The sequence below is a fragment of the Pyrus communis genome, chromosome 15 (assembly GCF_963583255.1).
Source record: "Pyrus communis chromosome 15, drPyrComm1.1, whole genome shotgun sequence".
NCBI classification, from domain to species: Eukaryota; Viridiplantae; Streptophyta; class Magnoliopsida; order Rosales; family Rosaceae; genus Pyrus; species Pyrus communis.
In genome coordinates this window covers 19,309,686-19,328,995 of record NC_084817.1, presented here as the reverse complement: position 1 = coordinate 19,328,995, position 19,310 = coordinate 19,309,686, and the positions used below count along the sequence as shown (strand labels likewise).

General features: G+C 37.5%; 1 protein-coding gene across 1 annotated transcript; it reads right to left on the bottom strand.

Moving 5' to 3' along the window:
- Nucleotides 1-1,372: 1,372 nt before the first annotated feature.
- LOC137718331 (uncharacterized) lies at nucleotides 1,373-11,073 on the bottom strand. Its single transcript, XM_068457855.1, has 12 exons — nucleotides 10,930-11,073; nucleotides 10,585-10,748; nucleotides 10,222-10,339; nucleotides 9,759-9,855; nucleotides 8,696-8,802; nucleotides 7,959-8,081; nucleotides 7,729-7,882; nucleotides 7,119-7,179; nucleotides 6,643-7,010; nucleotides 2,804-4,388; nucleotides 1,940-2,337; nucleotides 1,373-1,783 (listed from the first exon to the last, which is right to left on the bottom strand). Exons 2-11 carry the CDS (start codon nucleotides 10,710-10,712, stop codon nucleotides 2,082-2,084), a joined length of 2,997 nt encoding a protein of 998 aa, XP_068313956.1. The 5' UTR covers nucleotides 10,713-10,748; nucleotides 10,930-11,073; the 3' UTR covers nucleotides 1,373-1,783; nucleotides 1,940-2,081.
- Nucleotides 11,074-19,310: the final 8,237 nt, after the last annotated feature.

Genomic DNA, 19,310 nt, shown 5'->3' with positions numbered 1-19,310 from the left:
GAATTCAAATTTTCAAAAGTTAAGCAAATACATAAACATATATTCTTCAAGGAAATGTACATCTCCAGGATTCAAAATTCAAAAACTTTAAAATTTACAAAATCATGAAATAACTCAACAAATTAACTGATCGATGCAAATCGAAAAAAAAAAAAAAAGCAATTGGGTTCTTCTAAATACCATAATCGGACTTCAATAGCGCATGCCCAGTGCCCACATTCAAATTCATAGTTAAGTCCACAATAGATCTAGAAAATTCCAAAACATATTCAGAGAAAAATACAAACTTTTTCACCTTAAATTACATAAATTTCAAATGGGTAACCATACAATTAAAAACCTATGAACTGACAAATAAATAAAACCACAACCTTTGTTGCAGCGATATCGCCATGATCGTTGCAAATGGTATGGAAGAAGGAATCCGCGAGGAAGACAGGAGAAGACTGGAGAGAGAGTGATTTGGAGGAAGAGAGGAAGGAGAGGGAGAGGGAGGGAGAGAGAGAGAGAGAGAGAGGAAGCAAAGGCAAAAAGGAAGCAGTGGACGGAACAGAGAGGTGTTTGAGATCTGAAATGAAATGGGAGTGAGACGGCTAGGGTTTGTAAAGTTAAGAAATTTTATAAAGCATTAAACATAAGAAACCTATAAATAAATTACTGGTATAACAACACAAAGCCTACAGTCAAGTTGGCTCGCAACAACCAACCCCAACCCGTAGGGAAGGGGTTCAAACCTTGACGACAACATGTAATTTTTAGTATTTATATATGATTTTTTTTCGGTTCAGTTCAGTCCAGTTTGATTTTTTTTCGGCCTCGGTTCGGTTTGGTTTTCTGTTTTTTTCGGTTTTCGATTTTTTGAACCCACCCCTACTATGAAGTGTCGATGCATAGTGTCTTCAACCCACACAATGTCCAAAAAATGTTCTCGTTGAAAACTATCTTTGGAGCAGTATCCTGTGCTTCATCAGCAAGAATACAAAAAATAATGTCCCCCCACTTCTTGACGAATTTTTCTTCTTAATATGTTAGCAAGAATGTTCAAAACCTTATCATTAAACTTAGCTGTATGCTCTGAAGGATGAAACCCATGATTCGTCATTAGAAATTATTGTCTTCATGATTTTGGATTTATCTAATTTTTTGAAAAGATAATCTATAAATTATGTATTAAAATATAAACGGTTTGAAACGTTGAAAAAAATTACCAAGTGATAACCACAAGAAAAAAAGGTGCCCGAAAATGTATCGCTCTAGAAGAGAGGACTGACCCTACGCACCGTGTCCTTAGAAGAGAGGACTGCCCTGCTCACTTGACAACAACTTGTTTAAGGAAATTGACGACATTCAGAAATAAGGACCATCAACAAAATTACAAGAATTGAACAATAAAGGTTTCAAAGGCTTCGAATCACATCCTCAAGAGAAGAGGGATCACAGCGTAGACCTCCTCTCATCAGTTGCTCACATTTAATCTTTCTTTTACAAAATCATAATGTCATTTCAGACTTACAATGTATATTCTAATGCATTTTCATTCATACTACAGCGCGCCCGAAACATCTGTATGTTTTATCCCCACCCCCTAACAGAACAAAGAAAAAAAGTAAAATTAAATGAAACAAAAGGGTGTACTGTTTCACTGGTGGGTATAAATCACCCGGATCTAAGCATCAGGTACGCTGAAGGGTAAACTTAAGAAAAACCATATGCTCTCGTCACTGTAGCTACAAACACAGAGGGCGTATGCATCATCAGTAAAGCTTTGTACGGAAACACCAACCTGCGTCAATTAACAGATATCAGCTACTCAGGTAATTTGTATCAAGAATTAAAGCGATGTGCAGAGATCTTTTTATGGTTTGTTTTGAATCATCTGCACAGATTATAAGTCATTGAACTGATAACATTAATGAATAAGAAACTCCCTGGTGTTTACCTCTGAACAAAGCTGGAGCTGGTGCATAATGACCAACAGCAAAGATGAGCAAGCGAGCCAAATAATCAAACTAAAAGAAGAATGAAGCTACTCGTAATAACGTGATGGACTCTTCTATATTCGCCATCCAAGCAAGATTCTATCATGAACCCCTACTTTGTTGCAGAGTTGCTGAGGCTGCAGCTGCCTCTGCTATTAATGAGACAGGTTGACGAGCCTGTAGACAAGCACCTATCTCAAAGGGGTGCAACTCAGAGCCATCAAAAACAAGATTAACTCCAGGAAGGACTACTTCTCTGCTGTCTGCTTCTTCTTCCTCAACTTTTGTAGCGCTCACTGGAGGGGCTTCTTCAACTGGCCTTGTGGCAGCCTCATAAACAGGAGCTAGAGCATATGATCTAAATACCAGTAGATACAATGGAGTTAGAGAAAATTCTCTAATACTATCATAACAAAGAAGCTAGAACATACGATCTGAATACCATCATATACAAAGAAGATACATCTGAATACTGTTCATATATATACAAGGGTTTCATTCATTATTCCTCATCCATGACTCATAGAACACTTCTCCCAACTGGAAATTGATTTATTAAGACACTTTAGAATATGAAACTCTTCTCCTTTCATGTCCGACACTCATTTCAATGAAGAACCATGGGGATTAGGGTAAGATACTTGTAAGTGGGAAGTATCATTGTGTCCAAAGAAAAGCACAAACGTAAAAATGCAATGTACAGTTGAAGGATCATATAGCAAATAGTGAATACTATAAATGAAAATCTGGCTGTAATACTAAACATATAGATGTTAGGGAAAGGAATAAGATGCAAATATAGAAGAGAACAGTTTGAGACAAACCTTAGAATGCTTCCATCAAAGCTCAAAACTTCAGCTCGGGAACGATGTCGGTTAGCAAGTTTTAGTCTCTGATGCTCACTCGAGGCTCCTGAAATGGGAGAGGATGGGTCGACAAGTGGATTCCACCTTCCACTAGCATAATTCATGAGATGTCGTGAGAAGTCCTTTGATTGCTCCTTTTGGTAAAGAAGTTTGGCAGCAGAACCTGTTGCTTGGTACTCTGCACAAACATCACGCAACCTTTTCCTTAAGCTTTGCATTGCATCATGATGCTCAGTGAGTAAATCTTTTTGAAGTAATTGCGACGAGACCACTCTTTTACATATGTTATTGCACAATTTCGGACTAAACAGTGGCATTCCAAATTCGACGCTCAATGGGACCCATTCATACTTCTCATCATCAGGTGCAAAGTGTTCTGAATCTCTTTCTTTATAAAGTTTCAATAAGCGAATATAGCCAACTGTCCACAACTCTATCTTGTTTGCCATATCACATAAGAGAGAATTCAGTTTTGAACTTTCCTTCTCACTCAGTTCCAATTCCTCCCCTATGCAAGCAACTGAACCGTCAGAGTCCTTTAAGGGTAATGGAATATCCATGGTGATGATTCTTCCAGATTCGTCGAGGTCATATCTACTGAGGGGCTGCACTAGTACAGCAGAATATTTCAGAAGTGAATTTAAACAATGTAAAAGTACACTTCCCTTCACTAGATTTCCTTCAAACTTGCCTCCCAACCCTCCAATTGTAGAACCATCCCAAGACCACAAAAGGGCTTTCTCACAACCGGCCAGCGGGGCAGGAAGTAAGCGTAAACATTGTCCTTTCATCAGAACAACAGATAGGGGTCCACACGCCACAGTTGAGTACAAAACTAATTTCATCCAAGGTGTCATGCATGAATACGAGGGAGGCCCAAAATTAATTGGACCTGCTGGTCCAGGAAGTACTGACGAAGGTGGAAGAGGAATCATAGATACAACAATATCATAGTCACGACGAAACAACCGATCTAACGTTGCTGTTGCAAGAGACGCCAAGCTTTCACAGCGAAGGATATCCACTCGGAATTTCTTTTTCTTCTTTAAAATTTCTCTTCCAACATCTAACCCTTCAGCATGTATCGGTTTCTCATTATTCTGGAGATTCAAGTCTGGTTTAGGAACTTCAGTTAAGCTGGTGATATCTTCTGATAACGTACCAATTAATATTTCATCACTTCCTCTATCCGTAACAGGTTCAGCCAAAACAGAACCTTCCTGAGGTATTCCTGATTTCACAGAAATATCATCATCGACATCAACTTCATGTGTAGCTAAGTGTTCTGATTTCTTAGTCAAGGTGACATCAGATATGTCAGCTATGAGCTTGCAAACTTCTTCTGTTTTCACATCAGTTGCAGCTCCTCCTGATTGAAGGCATTCCAAAACACAACGGAGGCTAAATGCATGATTTGCAAATTCCTGTAGTTCTCCTTCAAATTTTGTCCCCTCTAGCGTACTCAGATCCTTGCAAAGATCTGTAATACTAGTATGACCCAACTTTCCTGCTTCATACAGTGTCACAGCATGCGATTTCAAGCCTAAAAGAAAATACGAGAAATCAAAATGCATAAAATATTCAAGTATAAGAGTCAAGATTGGAAGAACATATAAAAGCATGAAACGCAGGTGATGACTGATACAAAGCACAAACACAACATTTTCAACAAAGCACAAATACAACTTTTTGTAAATGAATAAAAATTTAATCTGCAAGCCTTTACGTCATGCTTGATATTCTTCATGTAATTAATGCAAATTACACGAAGTACCAAGTACCAATTTTCAAATATGATAAATAATCCTATCAAGCAACAAGCACCACATTTGGAAGAATGCAAATTAAATGTACAGGTCTATTTTTTGTAGTGTAATATTCATTGTCTTTGAGCCTCTCCACGTCACATGAACAATACCTTAGGTGTTATCTATTATGTCTTTTAGAATCCTAAGCATATTAATTTTGTCCTTCAACAATTCACGTACTTTGTAAGCCTTGAAGTGAACAGAAAAAGAACTTAAAGGTCTTGTCAGTTTGAACTTGCTTGCGAATGGTGAGTTGACTAGGCATGAGCCCAAGACACCATTGGCTCTGATGCCACAATTTTTCCATTCCCTCTCGAAGTGAATCCAAAAAACGAAAACTTCTTGTGTGATGCCAAAATTTGAATTGAGTCCAGATATCTCCTCTTGCTTTCTCTTACTCTCCATCCTACATGAAACTTATACTACACAGAAAAATTAGGATCTATTTGATGCATATCAGTTCTTCAATTTCCTTCGTTCTATCAGGTCCACATTTTCCTCTGCTGCACATCATCGGAAACTCATGTAAAGCCTTCTACAAATCTCATATGGTTAACTCTTTTTATAGATTGCTTACTGGAACGTGGAACAGAGGCTTATAGCTCCAAGATGGGACAAGCCTTTAGCTATCAAAGACATTCACAATGTTCTTAAGTATTCCAATGAATAGTACAACCTTTGGCAATCGTTGACAGGTTGCGGTTTCATCCCTTATGGAACGTCTGCTGGGCCACTAGTATGCAATTTCAAAGGAACTCAACTCTGGAATAAATTTGATCAAGTTTCTCGCCGAAGGAGATAACGGTGCAGCTCTTCCCCTCGAAAAGGTATTCCCTTATTCTAAGAGAACAAGACAATTCAAAATTCAATCTCTCTTTTTTTTTCTTTTTTTTTTTCCTTTTTTCTTTTTTGAACAAACGATAGTATACACTAAGGTGATAGGGGAGTGGGCACAATAGGCTTGCCATAATAATGTGGTTCAACTTCGCCTTTGGCGAGAATCAAACCTAAGACCTCTCACTTACAAGTGAAGAGGAATACCACTAGACCGTAGTACCAAGTGGCAATCTCTCCTTTTCATGATTTGAATATAATGCCCAAGCGGTACTACTCCTGACACTGATAAGTCATCCAATTAAGTTGAGCTAATCCCTTTGTATAGAAGCAGTAAGCTCCAGCAACTTTCAAGCAGAAAATTGAATCGTTATCCTACTCATGAAAAATGGGAGATAAATAACAAATGATGTTACAACTGACGCAATGTTAAAGTCAGTTATGGCACCATCTGACGTTTCATGCAAGATGGCAAAGAAAGTTTGGTTGCTGCGCAAGTCTGGCATAATGATAAAATATCAGGCTGTGTAAGGCATTATGCTTAAGTTGGCTTCCAGATTACAAAGAATTGTAGACAACTGCTTAAACGTTCAAGCAGAAATACGAACATTATTTAAAGACTTTAACGAAGCTGATTGAGCAAAACTAATAGTTGAGTTCAAGAACGCCTGTTCTCCCATGTGTAAGCCAGATTCTGAGATCCTATGCCACTTCCCAACTCAAGCACATTCCACCAAAATGAGAATAACCTCCACTTTTTTGCTTGAGAAGCCAACTTGTGAAAGGTTATGTGAAAGGCTACCATCACTATAGTACTTATTGGATAAATTTTAGGACAGAGAAAAATGAGTTCATGAAAACTGTAGTGCCACTTCGAGGAAAGCCAGCACATAAAGAAAAATTGTACAAGACACTATAGATGCTGAGAGCTCCCAATGAACTGGTACAGCAGCTGTAAAGAACATGCTGGTACCTCTTGCAGACATTTAAACTGATATCTATCTTAAGGTAAGGTTTCAAGCACAACTGCTTAGACAACCCACCTTATCTATTTCAACCACATGACTAGTATGTCAGCAAAATTCAGACTGCAGATCAGAAGTTGATGGTATTCAATATAATAAACTAATTCAGTCTTGAGAAGAAGAAACAAACCTGGTGAGACAGACCCCATCATAAGATAGGACGTTATGTTAGCATCAACAACAAATGCAACACGATCATGCAAAGAGTTTTCTGTCCCCGAAACATCTCCTTGTAGACTAGCTTCACCATCGGCAAACATAATTGCTGAGCTTGTACTACGACCAGAAGTATCTTCTTCACTGAGACTGTTTCTAGGAGATCCAGGCAAACTTGTATCTTGAAGCACAGATGCTGGATCAAATACTTTTACCGCCCATCCCAATCGACATGCAAAAGATGCAGCAGCCTGCAGCTGTGAAAGGTCAGCCTGTAACGTTGTTGCCAGTTCAGCAACAGTTGCATACTCGCTTGAAACAACAAAAACTGCATATAGTAACCTGAACAATAGAGCGTAGAGTATTATGATCCTGGTTCCACTGCCAGGAAACAAAATTCAAATGACAAACTAACAATTAAGGTATCTTTGTACTAAACAACTTCCTTACTCCTCTATAGGATCTTCATAAGATTGCTCCCTGTTCGAAACAAATCCTTCAAGCCTGGAAACTGAACAAGAACATTTATTAATATTTCATCACAATATTCCACCACCATATAGAATTTTGTCTCCTTAGAGAAATACATTAGAAGTTCAGTTTCATTCTTAGTGGGGTTGGTGGGAGTTCGGCATGTACGTCCATTCACAGTTTTATTTAGAATAAATGATGAAAGAGAGAAGGCACTTATACTCTAGGTTTTGGCTCAGATGGTAAGGAGTTGGGTAGAAGTACGATTGGTTAAAAGTTTGGGCTTCACCAAATACTTGAAAAGTTAAAAAAGGAAGTATAGGATTATATGTTGAAACTCCGTACTGGCACAACTATCAGTATATAGAACTGTACAGTGACTAGAAAAACGATGAACACAAATGCTAGCTCCAAATTAAAAAAATAAAAATAAAAAGTTGATCAATGAGTCAATGACCATAAACCATTTGTGTAGGTTTGGAGGTAAATCCATGTAAATATTTGGGCGTCTAATCCAATGAGGTAGTATACGAAGATGAAATCAAAAAGGTCAGAATTTGCATGCCAATTGTTCATCCATACAACTTACCTTTAAAACGGTCATCAGGATATACAGGGACATCAAAGTATACTAATCCTCGTTGGTGAAGACCTTTAATAATATCTGGATCGAAGAGAATATATGAATTTGCTTCCTCTTTACATATTTTATCTATTGTTGCCGTTTCCTCCTCCGAGAGTTTCTACAAATACAGGAAATTACTGTAAGGTCGTCCAAAAAGCACATATCTAATGACATTGTCGTTTTGCAGTTGTCACCTTAAATTCTTCCAGCGTGAAATTCACGAGACAAATTCCCCACCACGGTTCAATTGTAAAATCCACAGGTTGTGTAGGTAAAAGTTCTTTTGCAATTGACTTGTTCAGCTTCCACATAATTTTCTGGATAGCTCAAAATAAAGTAAACAACGGGTAAGAGAATATGAAGTTCCATTTTGTTGTGTAACTATATAGTGCCTAAAGCTGAAGCACTCTTTAAGGTAAAAATATGCATTGCCATCATAAAATTATATAGAAGAAACTAAACAGTATGTCTAGCATTAATAGGAATAAAATTACAAGGCAAATGACAGTTGACACACAGCTCATTATGCATGACCTAAATCAATTTAATCTTGTGATGCAGAGCAGCAGAGTACCGACCTTCATCTGAAAACTCTAGAAATTTATCTAATTTAAATATACAATTTGCAAGAGATGAACAGGAAAGACTTAAGGGATGCCAGCTCCTAAGTCTCCAAATTTGGAGACTATAATAAACAAATGCAAACTTCAATTTTTTATCCCCTAGGATGTCTTGCATTAAAGAAAGGTTGGACTGAAAATTTGTAAGATAAGGTATAGTTGCTCTAAACTATGCCAAAGAATTCATAAATTGTGACACTTCATATATGCCGGGGTGCCATGCAATGTTTGTATCCAATCTAGATACCAAGTATGCACTATGCATGCACCGTAACATGGACCATAAACAAAACGATCAAATTGATTAATACCTTAGATCTGCACTTGTTCATTATATCAATAAATTCGTTTCTCCCTATCCCTGTAAGGCGCAAGGCATCCGCAGCACTAAAATTGGGGATGCTGTCGTAAGGTTGTTCTGCAAAAAATGTGATATGCATGAGAATAAGCATAAGCTGATGAAGTGTCTCAGTGAATAAATATTTCCCAAAACACACTCTTAGCACACTTGTTCAACTTGATCAAGCTGTATCAGCACCAGATTCTCTTTTATTTTCTGCTTTTTCTTTTTAAATGCAATGTAATTGAAGGGCATACTCTTAAGTTAAATTTTGTACATCTGATGAGAAAATAATGTAATGTTTTGTTGCGTCTTTTACTCGCATACTAAGCAATCACATGTAAGACCAATTAGCTCTTTCAACTTATTGCTTTTTCTAGATCTCTAGTGATACAATCAATCCTTTCCAACAAAAAAAATCCGTAATCTAATCCCTGTGAAGCATGGATACTCCAAAAATTTTAGATCTTGCATGTCAGATACGCTACTCCACCAGATATGTCCTGGATATAACCGATACTTCAAATCCTAGTTGCTAAAGTAACACTGTCCCTTTCGTATACCTATATAAATATATATAGAGACTTGTAAACTAATAAGCATCATCACAGTAGCATCTTTTAGCCAAATTCACGCCCTTGTGACAAGTTTCTTACTTAGATATTAAAAATCTTCATTAGCATACATAAAAAATGTATCTATGATAAATTGTGTTAAGTTTGAAGCTCAGGTCTCCAATAATTTAAATTGATACTGCATAAGCAGGACGCAAAATCTTTGAAAGCCATATGACAACAATTAATAGTTCCAGCACAGTTTATAGTTTATACGCATCAATCATTGCTCCAGCAGACGAAATCCACAAACTATACCTTCAATCAGACAATTATTCTAACAAATAAGAGTGTTGCAAAATTAAAAAATGGCTAAGACACCTACTTTCTAAGAGAAACTGTCATACAAATCACAGTAAAAACAGTAAATAGCAGGAAACTTCAGCATACTAGGAAAGGATTTGGTAAATAAACTAATACCATTTCTCATAACTTCAAAAATCATATCGCAGTAATATCTGAAAGGGGATACCCTCATTACACGGCAAACATACTCCGCAAGGTGATAGGGAAATAGCTGCAAGTAATAAAATAAACACATTAACTGCAGAAACCTATTAAGTAAAACCAAAAAATAAAAACCTATATTGCTCTGATGGCTGAATAAATTCATATGAAAATGAAAGGACGAAGCAAAGTATCAATTTCATCCTAGTTGTTTACATAAACAGTTTTTAACCCAAATAAATGCAGAATCAAAATCGAAAATTCAAAACTTAAATATTCTCCAGTTGGTCTCCAAAAAACTGAAGTTGTAAATAGTGTAGCTCTTTTCATTATCGGAAAGAAAGAGGCTTCCCTAGCATGTAAACTAATAATGCAACTCAACTCAGACCAATTCAAAGAATGGACTTCGAATGAAATTCAAAAGTAAGAAGCTCACTGCTAAATTCCTTCGCAAGTACCGCATCATGTCTTCATAATATTCACTTTCTTTGCACACTTTCCGAGCAAAACAAGTGTTCCATGGGAGTCGTTTCTTTATGCAATGCTCAATTACCCTGCACGGAGTTAGCAAATTTAAGCCAATACCAGAAACCAAGTACAAAACCACACTATTTTAAAACCTAATTCGTCTACTAAACTACTAGTGTAAACTTTTTTATGAAACATGACATTCCAGTCCTACCACTTTCTCGACAAAACATTAAACTATGAACCCAAAACTATCATTTAATTCACAGTCCGAAGTACTTTAACCGCCTATTACAAAGAGAAGAATGGCAAAAGCATTAGCTACTCTAACCTTCTGTGCCATTCTTCTTTGGAAGACAATGTGACTTGAAGCCGTTTCGGGAGACTCTCCCACGGGCATTCTTCTTTGATTGCTTTCAGTAACAACTGTTCCTCGATCGTTGCCGGAGCGCGCTGCATTTCCACTCAATTTCCCGGTAAATTGAAAATCAATCACTGCCACATGCAAACAATTCAAATCATAAACCCCAAAAATGATGAAAAAACCAAATAAATAAAAAACAGATCCGGAAAAAAATCAAATTCAACTGCTTTTATTTACAGATTCCGTTGTATGGCAGTGATGGATCAGTGGATTGTGAGAGTGAATGAAGTGAAAGAGGAAGATTATGGATACCTGATGAAGATTCGAGTACGGTGGAGTAGCAAAATTAGGGTTTTTCAATTTTGGTGCCTTGAGCTGGGAAGATCTGAGAGGAAATGTGAACGTTCAAGTTTCTGAAATTTCGTATGTTTGAGGGGCGACCTGTTTTCGCTACTGTGAAATGGGATCGTATGAGGAAGGTGTCTGGATATAAAATTACATTTATACCCTTAGATTTGTTAGAAACTTCAAAGCATATTCTTGTTTAATCTTTTGTAAGAGCAAGTCCAGCGGGGCCTTTAGCCTGATGTACCGTGGATTGCACAGGAGCAAATTGCTAGGGCGATCAAGTCCAGCCTATGCGGGCTTCAACACCAGAGGGGGCTTGAGCGACAGGCCCAGCAAGAATCGCTGGTCCGAGAGCCCGATGTGGAGATGATGCAAAGCTAACGTCAGGGCTCACTTCTTGCTCCTCTCCTCCTCATTGCTTGCTTCCTCTCTCTCTCTCTCATCGCCCTTTACTTAGAATCGTGAAGAGGCCTCATATTCGAACCTCAATCGGAGAACCACGAGCTCCGTCGTCCGATTCACCAATCAGACCAAGCTCATTGATGTCGCCTTTCATTTGAACTTCGTCCTCCTCGACCTTGATTTCGACGGCACAAGCTTCATCTCCGATGACCTCGTCATCTCCGAAGTCGCTTGTTCGTTTAGATTTTCCAATTCGAATTATGGGTTCTCTGCACTCAAAGTGCTTCCCCACACCCCCCCCCCCCCCCAAAAAAAACTATTTTTAATGTTGGAATTGCATTTCTTGAATGCCCAATTGTGAATCTTGAAGTTTAAATCGGTTTCAAACAGTATGGGAAGTAAGAAAATGGCCAAGAGATTGTCTTTAGGTGGCATAATGAGGAAGAAGCTATCTGACATCACCAATTTGCAAGCTGCGAAAACGATGAGTGATGAGGACGGATTTGCTTAGTGAGTAAAATCTAATATTTTATAATAATAATAATAATAATAATACTAATATTTGGTTGTCTATTGTCATGGCTATTCAATTTTAGGAGTGGAGATGTAAAAGGCAGTTATTGTTCATTAAGGGCAGTTACTGTTCACTGGGTGGATTCAATAGCGAATAGCCGTAGAAGGTCTTTGCAAAACTGGAGTTGCTCTGAGGACACACGTGGCAATAAAAGGAAGGGCAATGAATAATCAAAGGGGTGTGAGATCCACACGCTCCTTTTTACTTCTCACACATCTCTTATTAATTTTTGTCTGTTGATCTTCTTTAATTCATATGATTCGATGGTTGAAAACTAAAAAAATGTGGGAGAATTAAAAAGAGGTCTTTGGATATCACAGCCCTAATCAAATAGTCCACGCGTTTGTATGTTTTTTTTTTTTTGGCTAAATTGGAATAATAGTCACCATAATGGTAGAGTATTCGAAATATAACTCTCGTGGTGATAAAATTCATATTTACATGAAGTCAACTAGGATTCAATCTCAAAATTAACATTTTCATCCACTCATTCATCCAAAGTTATGAATCCAAAATTTGGAAAAATCAAATCCCGACTACTTTCCTAAATTAAAAAAATATGACCAGTTGATTCCGCACCCAAATGACTCAATGACCTCCAATTTCCACAGGAAACCCACCAAATTTATGAAGCCATACCATGCTGCTCCTCCAAACCAAATCCCTAATCCTCGCCTTCATGGGCTCCCTCTTCTTCCTCTCTCACCTTTCGAGACTATCCATTTCGTCGTCCAGGTCTCTGCAGCATTGAGGGAAGCAGCTGCTGCAAAGAGAATGCAGAAACTTATGCGTCCGTTTGGCACAAATATTGCGTCAGGCAATCAATTCTTCTATGTAGGAAGCATTGTGGTTAGGGGTGTGCGCTTCTCACACACCCTTTGATAATTTATGTCTGTTGATCTTCTTCAATTCATCCGATCCGACAGCCGAAAATTAAAAAGGTGTGTGAGAAGTAAAATGAGGTGTGTGGATATCACACCCCTTGTGGTTATCTTCTTAACATCTGCTAGTTCTGCTATAACATCTCTCCTCGCGGAATTAATTGGTCATATTTTTGGAACTTAGGAAAATAGTTGGGATTTGATTTTTTTTTTAGATAAGGAATTCATAACCTTCGATGAATGAATTTTTTTTAGGGAACTTTAACGAAAAGCATTCAGTACTGTTCATTTTAACGAAAAATCATATTTTTACACTAAAAAGTCAATCTTGGTACCATTCACTTTACCATTTATTTTGTCATTTTCGTTAAAACTTAAAGTTTTCAAGCTTTTTTCATTAGTTTTACCTTTTTTTTACTCCTTCTGGTTATGAAGGCTGAATGGGTTAACAGAGAGTTGACTGAAATGTTAATTTTGGGCTTGAATCCTAATAGAATTTACCACGAGGATTTAAATCCGAATTTTTTCACCACAAATATTATCTTCCGATTACTCTATCACTCTGGAACTATTAATCCAATTTAGCTTTTTTTTTTTTTTTTTTTAACAAATGATATTATCTACACTAAAAAAAAAGAGGCTGGCCTAGCTTCACAATGACCTAACAATAATGTAGTTCAAATTCGCCTCTGGCGAGAATCAAACCTAAGATCTTTCACTTACAAATGAAGATGAATGCTATTAAACCGTAGTACTAAGTGGCTCGTTTGTATGTATTTTCGGATCCCAATAAGATCAAGTCCATCATTTTGACAAAAGTTGGAAAAACCAACTCCAACACATGACAAAAAGTTGAACAATCGTATGTTCAAGTTTGATCTAACATCATGTTGGCATCAGCATGACGTCAACCAGATCAAAACTTAAATCAATTGTTCCTCTCATGTCAAGGTCGTGGTACTTGAGGAAGTGGGGTAATCTAGCTTCTCTACAGTCGAGAAAGGAAGTGGGGGAAGCCTTCTTTACGGCTTCCACACTCATGGAAGATGATACCGAGAGTTAGAGGCAATGAGATGGTGGCAGTTATGGCTCCTAAGGACCGGCATAAAAACCATGGAACCGCAATAAAATAAACCATAAAAAATCGAGTTGACAACAAAAAGTTAACTTTGGTTCAAGAACAGACCGAACCGTTCATACCGGTTCTTGTTTCAGTTTTCATCTTAACAGAACCGTCAAAATCAAACCACACCGTTTATTTATTTTTTTTAAATTTCTAATTCACTTAGCCCCTATATATAAACCCAAATGAAATTTAATTAAGTCCAAGCCTGAAAGTCATAACTAAACCCTAATGTTTAAAGCTGGCATTATTGTTTTTATTTTTATTTTTTACCTCATCTCTTCCTCTCTTCTTATTTTGTACCGCACCATTTTCCCATTTTCTTCAGTTATTCTCCTTATCCATTATCCCAACATGTAGCCTTCATCTAATATTACCCATATAAGTTTTCGTTCTTATAAGAGCAAGTCCACCGGGGACTTTTAGGCCGGCACCTAGCTCCCTTAATGGCCCGACACTCGGCCAATCCCCTCCAGCCCAGCCTAATAGGCTGGCACCCAACCCAAGCCAGGCCATAGACCAGCCCAAAATGTGATGAGCAATCAACTGGCCTCTGTGACATCACGTTAGCGTTAGCATAACGTCACAAGCCAGCTTCTACCGTGTTTTTGGTTTCCCGGCACCACCAGAAGACGCCTTTCGTCATCTTCTCTGTTGGACTTCGTAACCACAATCCCAACAGCATCCACCCCTGTAATTAGGGCTCATCAAGCTCTCGATGTATACCGACACGTCGTGAAGAACTGAGTTTCCTTCTTCTTCATCATCACCGTGCTATATCAGAGCCATACAGTTGATTTCTCACTGTTGAAGAAGTCGATTTCTTATTGCTAAAGAAATCATTGGCTTGTGGTTATGGTGGTGAAGGGAGAGGGAAGGACAAAGGGGGAAAAGAGGATGAGGATGAACGACGAAGAGCTCGGGGACGCAGATGAAGTTCTGTTTTTCCATTTATTTTTTTTCTTTTTTCTTAAGTTTTAAAATTAATAATATTTTTTTATAAAGTCAAAAATTAACAATAAAAATATTATTTTATAATAAAAAATTCTAATATTTTAATAAAATTGACTAGGTTATTTTTTGTTGTTAAGAATGGAGATGCATTTGGCCTATTACTGTTCATTGAGGTCTATGACTGTTCACTAAATGGATTAAATAGGCTGGGTACTGTTGCATTTTTTTAATGGTGGGCTAAGCTCTGATTGTGTTTTCTAATGGTTTACCAATATTAGAATTCATTTTATTTTATTTAAGAGTGTTGTAGGAAGTGTGGTATTATTAGCCATTAGTTGAATATATATTTCTTGCTAGCACAATTTTGTGTATATATATATATTTTTGGTTAAGGGTGGGCATAAAAACTGGGGAAGTAGAAGATTCGAAAAAATATATATATTTTTGGTTAGAACAGTAACATAGTATGAACAAAACCAGAATCGTCGTGAATCGAACCGTACAAGTTTAGTAATAAATTTGAGCAGAACCGCACCGAGCCGAACTGTTGATATTTTTCAATTCCGATTTCGATTTGAGAATGGAACCGGGCCGAACCTAACCATGCCCACCCTTAATGGCTCCTATAATTTTTGGGTTTCGAGAGGGAGAGGAAGAGAGTGGGACGGATGGCGATGCGAGAATTTTTGTGTGTATTTTAGGATGGATACTTGTTTAGTTTAGAGGGGAGGATGGTTCAAATTAATTTTAACATTAACATTATATACAAAAATATCTTATATATGCAATTAAATAGATAAATAAAATATGCACACCTGATGTAGAATTTAAAAAGGCAAACCCCACCAATAAAAAGTGCTCAAGCTTCCAAATCAGGACAAATACTTTAGGAAAGCAATTACAAAAAGAACTTACAAAATACATCTTACTAGACGTTCCACTAGAAGGCAATTTCACATATGCGCCTTTGCTACTATCTTGTCTTCTTCGAGTGAAACTGCAACGTCACTAACATGGTCGTCAATCACCTTCTCAACTTGTTTTCTTAGATAACAGTGGGATGTAAGTATTGTAGGTTGTAGATTGTGATATTGTTGGCTTGCTTGTTAGACTTGTTAAACAAGTGGGCAAGTAGGCAAATTTATTTTATTACTTTTTTTTTAATTAGGCCTAGTGCCTAATTAATTTATTGTTTGGGCTTGACCTAAACATACACACACATACATACTCTCATAGTACACGACGCCACGAGCGCGTAGGCGCGAGCAAAACGGAATTGGGAACGAAGATTCTATAGAACTACGAAGTTCAATGACGTTTTAGTAATTTAAGTCATTTAGATACGTTTTATTTTTGTTGGGTTTTGGTATTGAACTGATCACTTTTTATTCTTCATGCACACTCATCTCTCTTCCTCTTCTTTCATTTCTCTTTTCTCTTACTTTCTTCCTCTTTATTTTTCCTCTCTTCTTCTTCTCCCCAAGCCCACACAATGAAACACGACGGCTCTTCTATTATTCTATGGCGAAGTAGACCACAACCTACACCACTGTTACTACCTCTTCACCGTGAACATGTTCTTGGTCTTTATTTCCTATTACTCGACCGACAAGCCATCGAACCAATGAGCTCTGACACAGAGAAAGTTTCCCCATGATAATCCCATTGTTTCTGGTGAATGTGAGTCTTGAGAACACCTTAAATTGAATCTTCTCGTCAAATAGAATCGTTTTCATGTGTTGCATGTGTGTTTTGGTCAATGTTCTAAAAAACGGCCTAGGCATTAGGCGAGTTAGAATTGAGGCGATTTCGTTCAAAATAACTGGAAAAATCAGGGTGGCTCTAGGTGGCACCTAGGCGGCTGGGCGGTTTTTTTTTTTTTTTTTTTTTTGAAATTTGAAAAATAAAAAAAATAAAAAACTTAAGTTCTAAGTATCTTACATTACTATATTTCCTTATTTTCCTCCTATTTTGCATTTTATGTTGTTTTAAATTGTAAACTTGTTGTACATGTGTAATCCTACATTACAATACTCCTCACTATGGTTATATGGCATATATATGCTTAATGCGTTTTTAAATTTCGGACTTGTTGGATACTCTTTTTGCATTTTATCATTCTTTTATTATCTTATCTATGGATTTCATACAAGTATAATTTTTTGTAAATGTCAATATGCACTTATTTACAAGATATACAAGAAATTTACCTAAATCTGCCTAGGCCCCGCCTAGCCGCTTAGGCTCTAGGCGCTAGCCCGCCGCCCGACTAGCGCCTAGCATTTTTTAGAACCTTGGTTTTGGTGAAGGACTATCACAGGTCGACGTAAAGGAACCCTCTCCAGTTTTTTTTGGCGAGACACCGTGGCTTTTAGGCCTTGTACTCCGGTGCATGGAGCAGCAATAACCAGAGCATGGGCACACGTGCCTCCATCAGAGATACTATGCTCTAGCACCAACAACGGTGCCAACCATGGCAGAGCTCTGGCTAACTTTCAGAGACCTAACTCGGCGCGTAGTGACCCAAGCCACTGCCACATGGCTACGCGTGGTGACCCGAGCCATTGCCACATAGCTGCACGTAAATGAACCCAACGTCCTTCCAGGGCAACCACATGTGAAGGTGATACAAAGATATTCTACTCTATTTTCTTCAGTGGTTTTATTCATGATCATTTTTCTCTCAAATATCCTTAATTCAACGACGTTTTTTCGTAACAGGGAGAATTTAAAGCCCCTTAATGATAATTTAGTACCATTCATACAATGAGTTGTGCTGCCAAGACCCCTAATTAGGTTAGATAGACCTAAATTTGTTGTCAGATGAGTGATTTAGGTATAAAGTTAGTGTGCATAGTAGCACATTCATCCAAACAACTAACTACCCCCAGATTGATACCTAATCACGTGTTAATTGAATTCGATCACATGTATAATAAACATGATTCAATGAACTCATATTCGAGAACAATATCCATAACATTATCCAAAACGAAAACAAACACCAAACTTGAATTCGAGAACATGGAAAAATTGTTCACAAAGTAAACTAGAATTTACCAAAGGAATTCGATCAACATGTCCTTCCATTTCAAAATTATGCTCTTCCAAATGTGTTAGGTGGAGCAAAATTAGTCTCACATGTTGATTATGGAAATGGTACTCCTCAACAACATTGGTAGGGGCGTAAACAAATGCATAATCAATGATCTCTTCCTCAAAATGGAAGTAGATTTTGCTGGGTCGAGGTTCAAGAATATTGTCCCTTAGTCATGAAGTTTTGGATCTTAGGTGTCACGGATCATGCTTGTGGTAGTGATGCCACCCCTTGGCAGGCCCTAATGCTACCATTTGTTGTAAACAAACCTTAAAGTGGAAGAGAGAAAGACAGACAGACAGACCAAACCAGACTTAGATTTGGAAGGTTTCAGCTGAAGTTGGGCAAGTTTGTTCAATATTTTCTACGCGAAGCTAAATGAGCATATTCAGTAGGTGTTTGACGAAAGAGAGCCTTTTGTTTGGTACTTCTTTATCGAAGTAGAGCATTTTCTTCGATACATCCATACCGAACAGGGTAGAGCATTTGGTGGACTCTAATCGAAACTAGGTTAAGCCATTCGTAAACTCAAGTTGAAGCTAGGTCTATACCGTTCGGTACTTCCCAGCCGAATCACTGGTACCTTACTCTCACAGTTATAATAATAATAATTAGTTTCAAGAATTTGGTAAACTTCTACTCTCTGCACTACTACTTCAAGAGTATGTTAAAAGCATATAAAGACAAGGAAAATATTCTCCAGCCAAAATTCAGTCAGATTCTATAAACTTTAGAATTATACTTATTCATGGACGTAAAGGTTTCAATCATGTTTTGTTTTAGGCAAGATCATCTTTCATGAATGAATGGCCCGTAAGGCAAGTGAAAGAGTCATGAAATTCTTTATAGTGAGGTAATTTTGCAATGCTTCAAACATAAGTTTTCAAACAAGATCATGGTGGAGACTTATTTAGCTCTATCACCTCCATTGTTAGCTTCAATAGTTTCGTAGCTTCTGATAGTCAAGTAGAGCTTCACGTCTCGTATCCACATAAAGTAGTTTATGTTAGAAACTTCAATGTCAATGAAATTGAACTTGCGATGGTTTGGTAATCCATTGAATGGAAGGAAGAAGATTATGTTTGGTGTTATGGGGAATAGAAACCCCCATAGGCATCAAAGTTAGAACATTCGGGTTCTAAGACATGGTTTGATTTAGTGGATCATGAAGAACTTCGGGTCTCTACAAGAGTGGTGAGTGTTAGAAAACTTCAAGTTTCTATGGCACTTTATTTGAAACTTTAGGTTCAAGTTGAAAGTATGAACTTCGGCTTCATAATACCTGCATAAAAGCGCTTATATACAAGACAATAT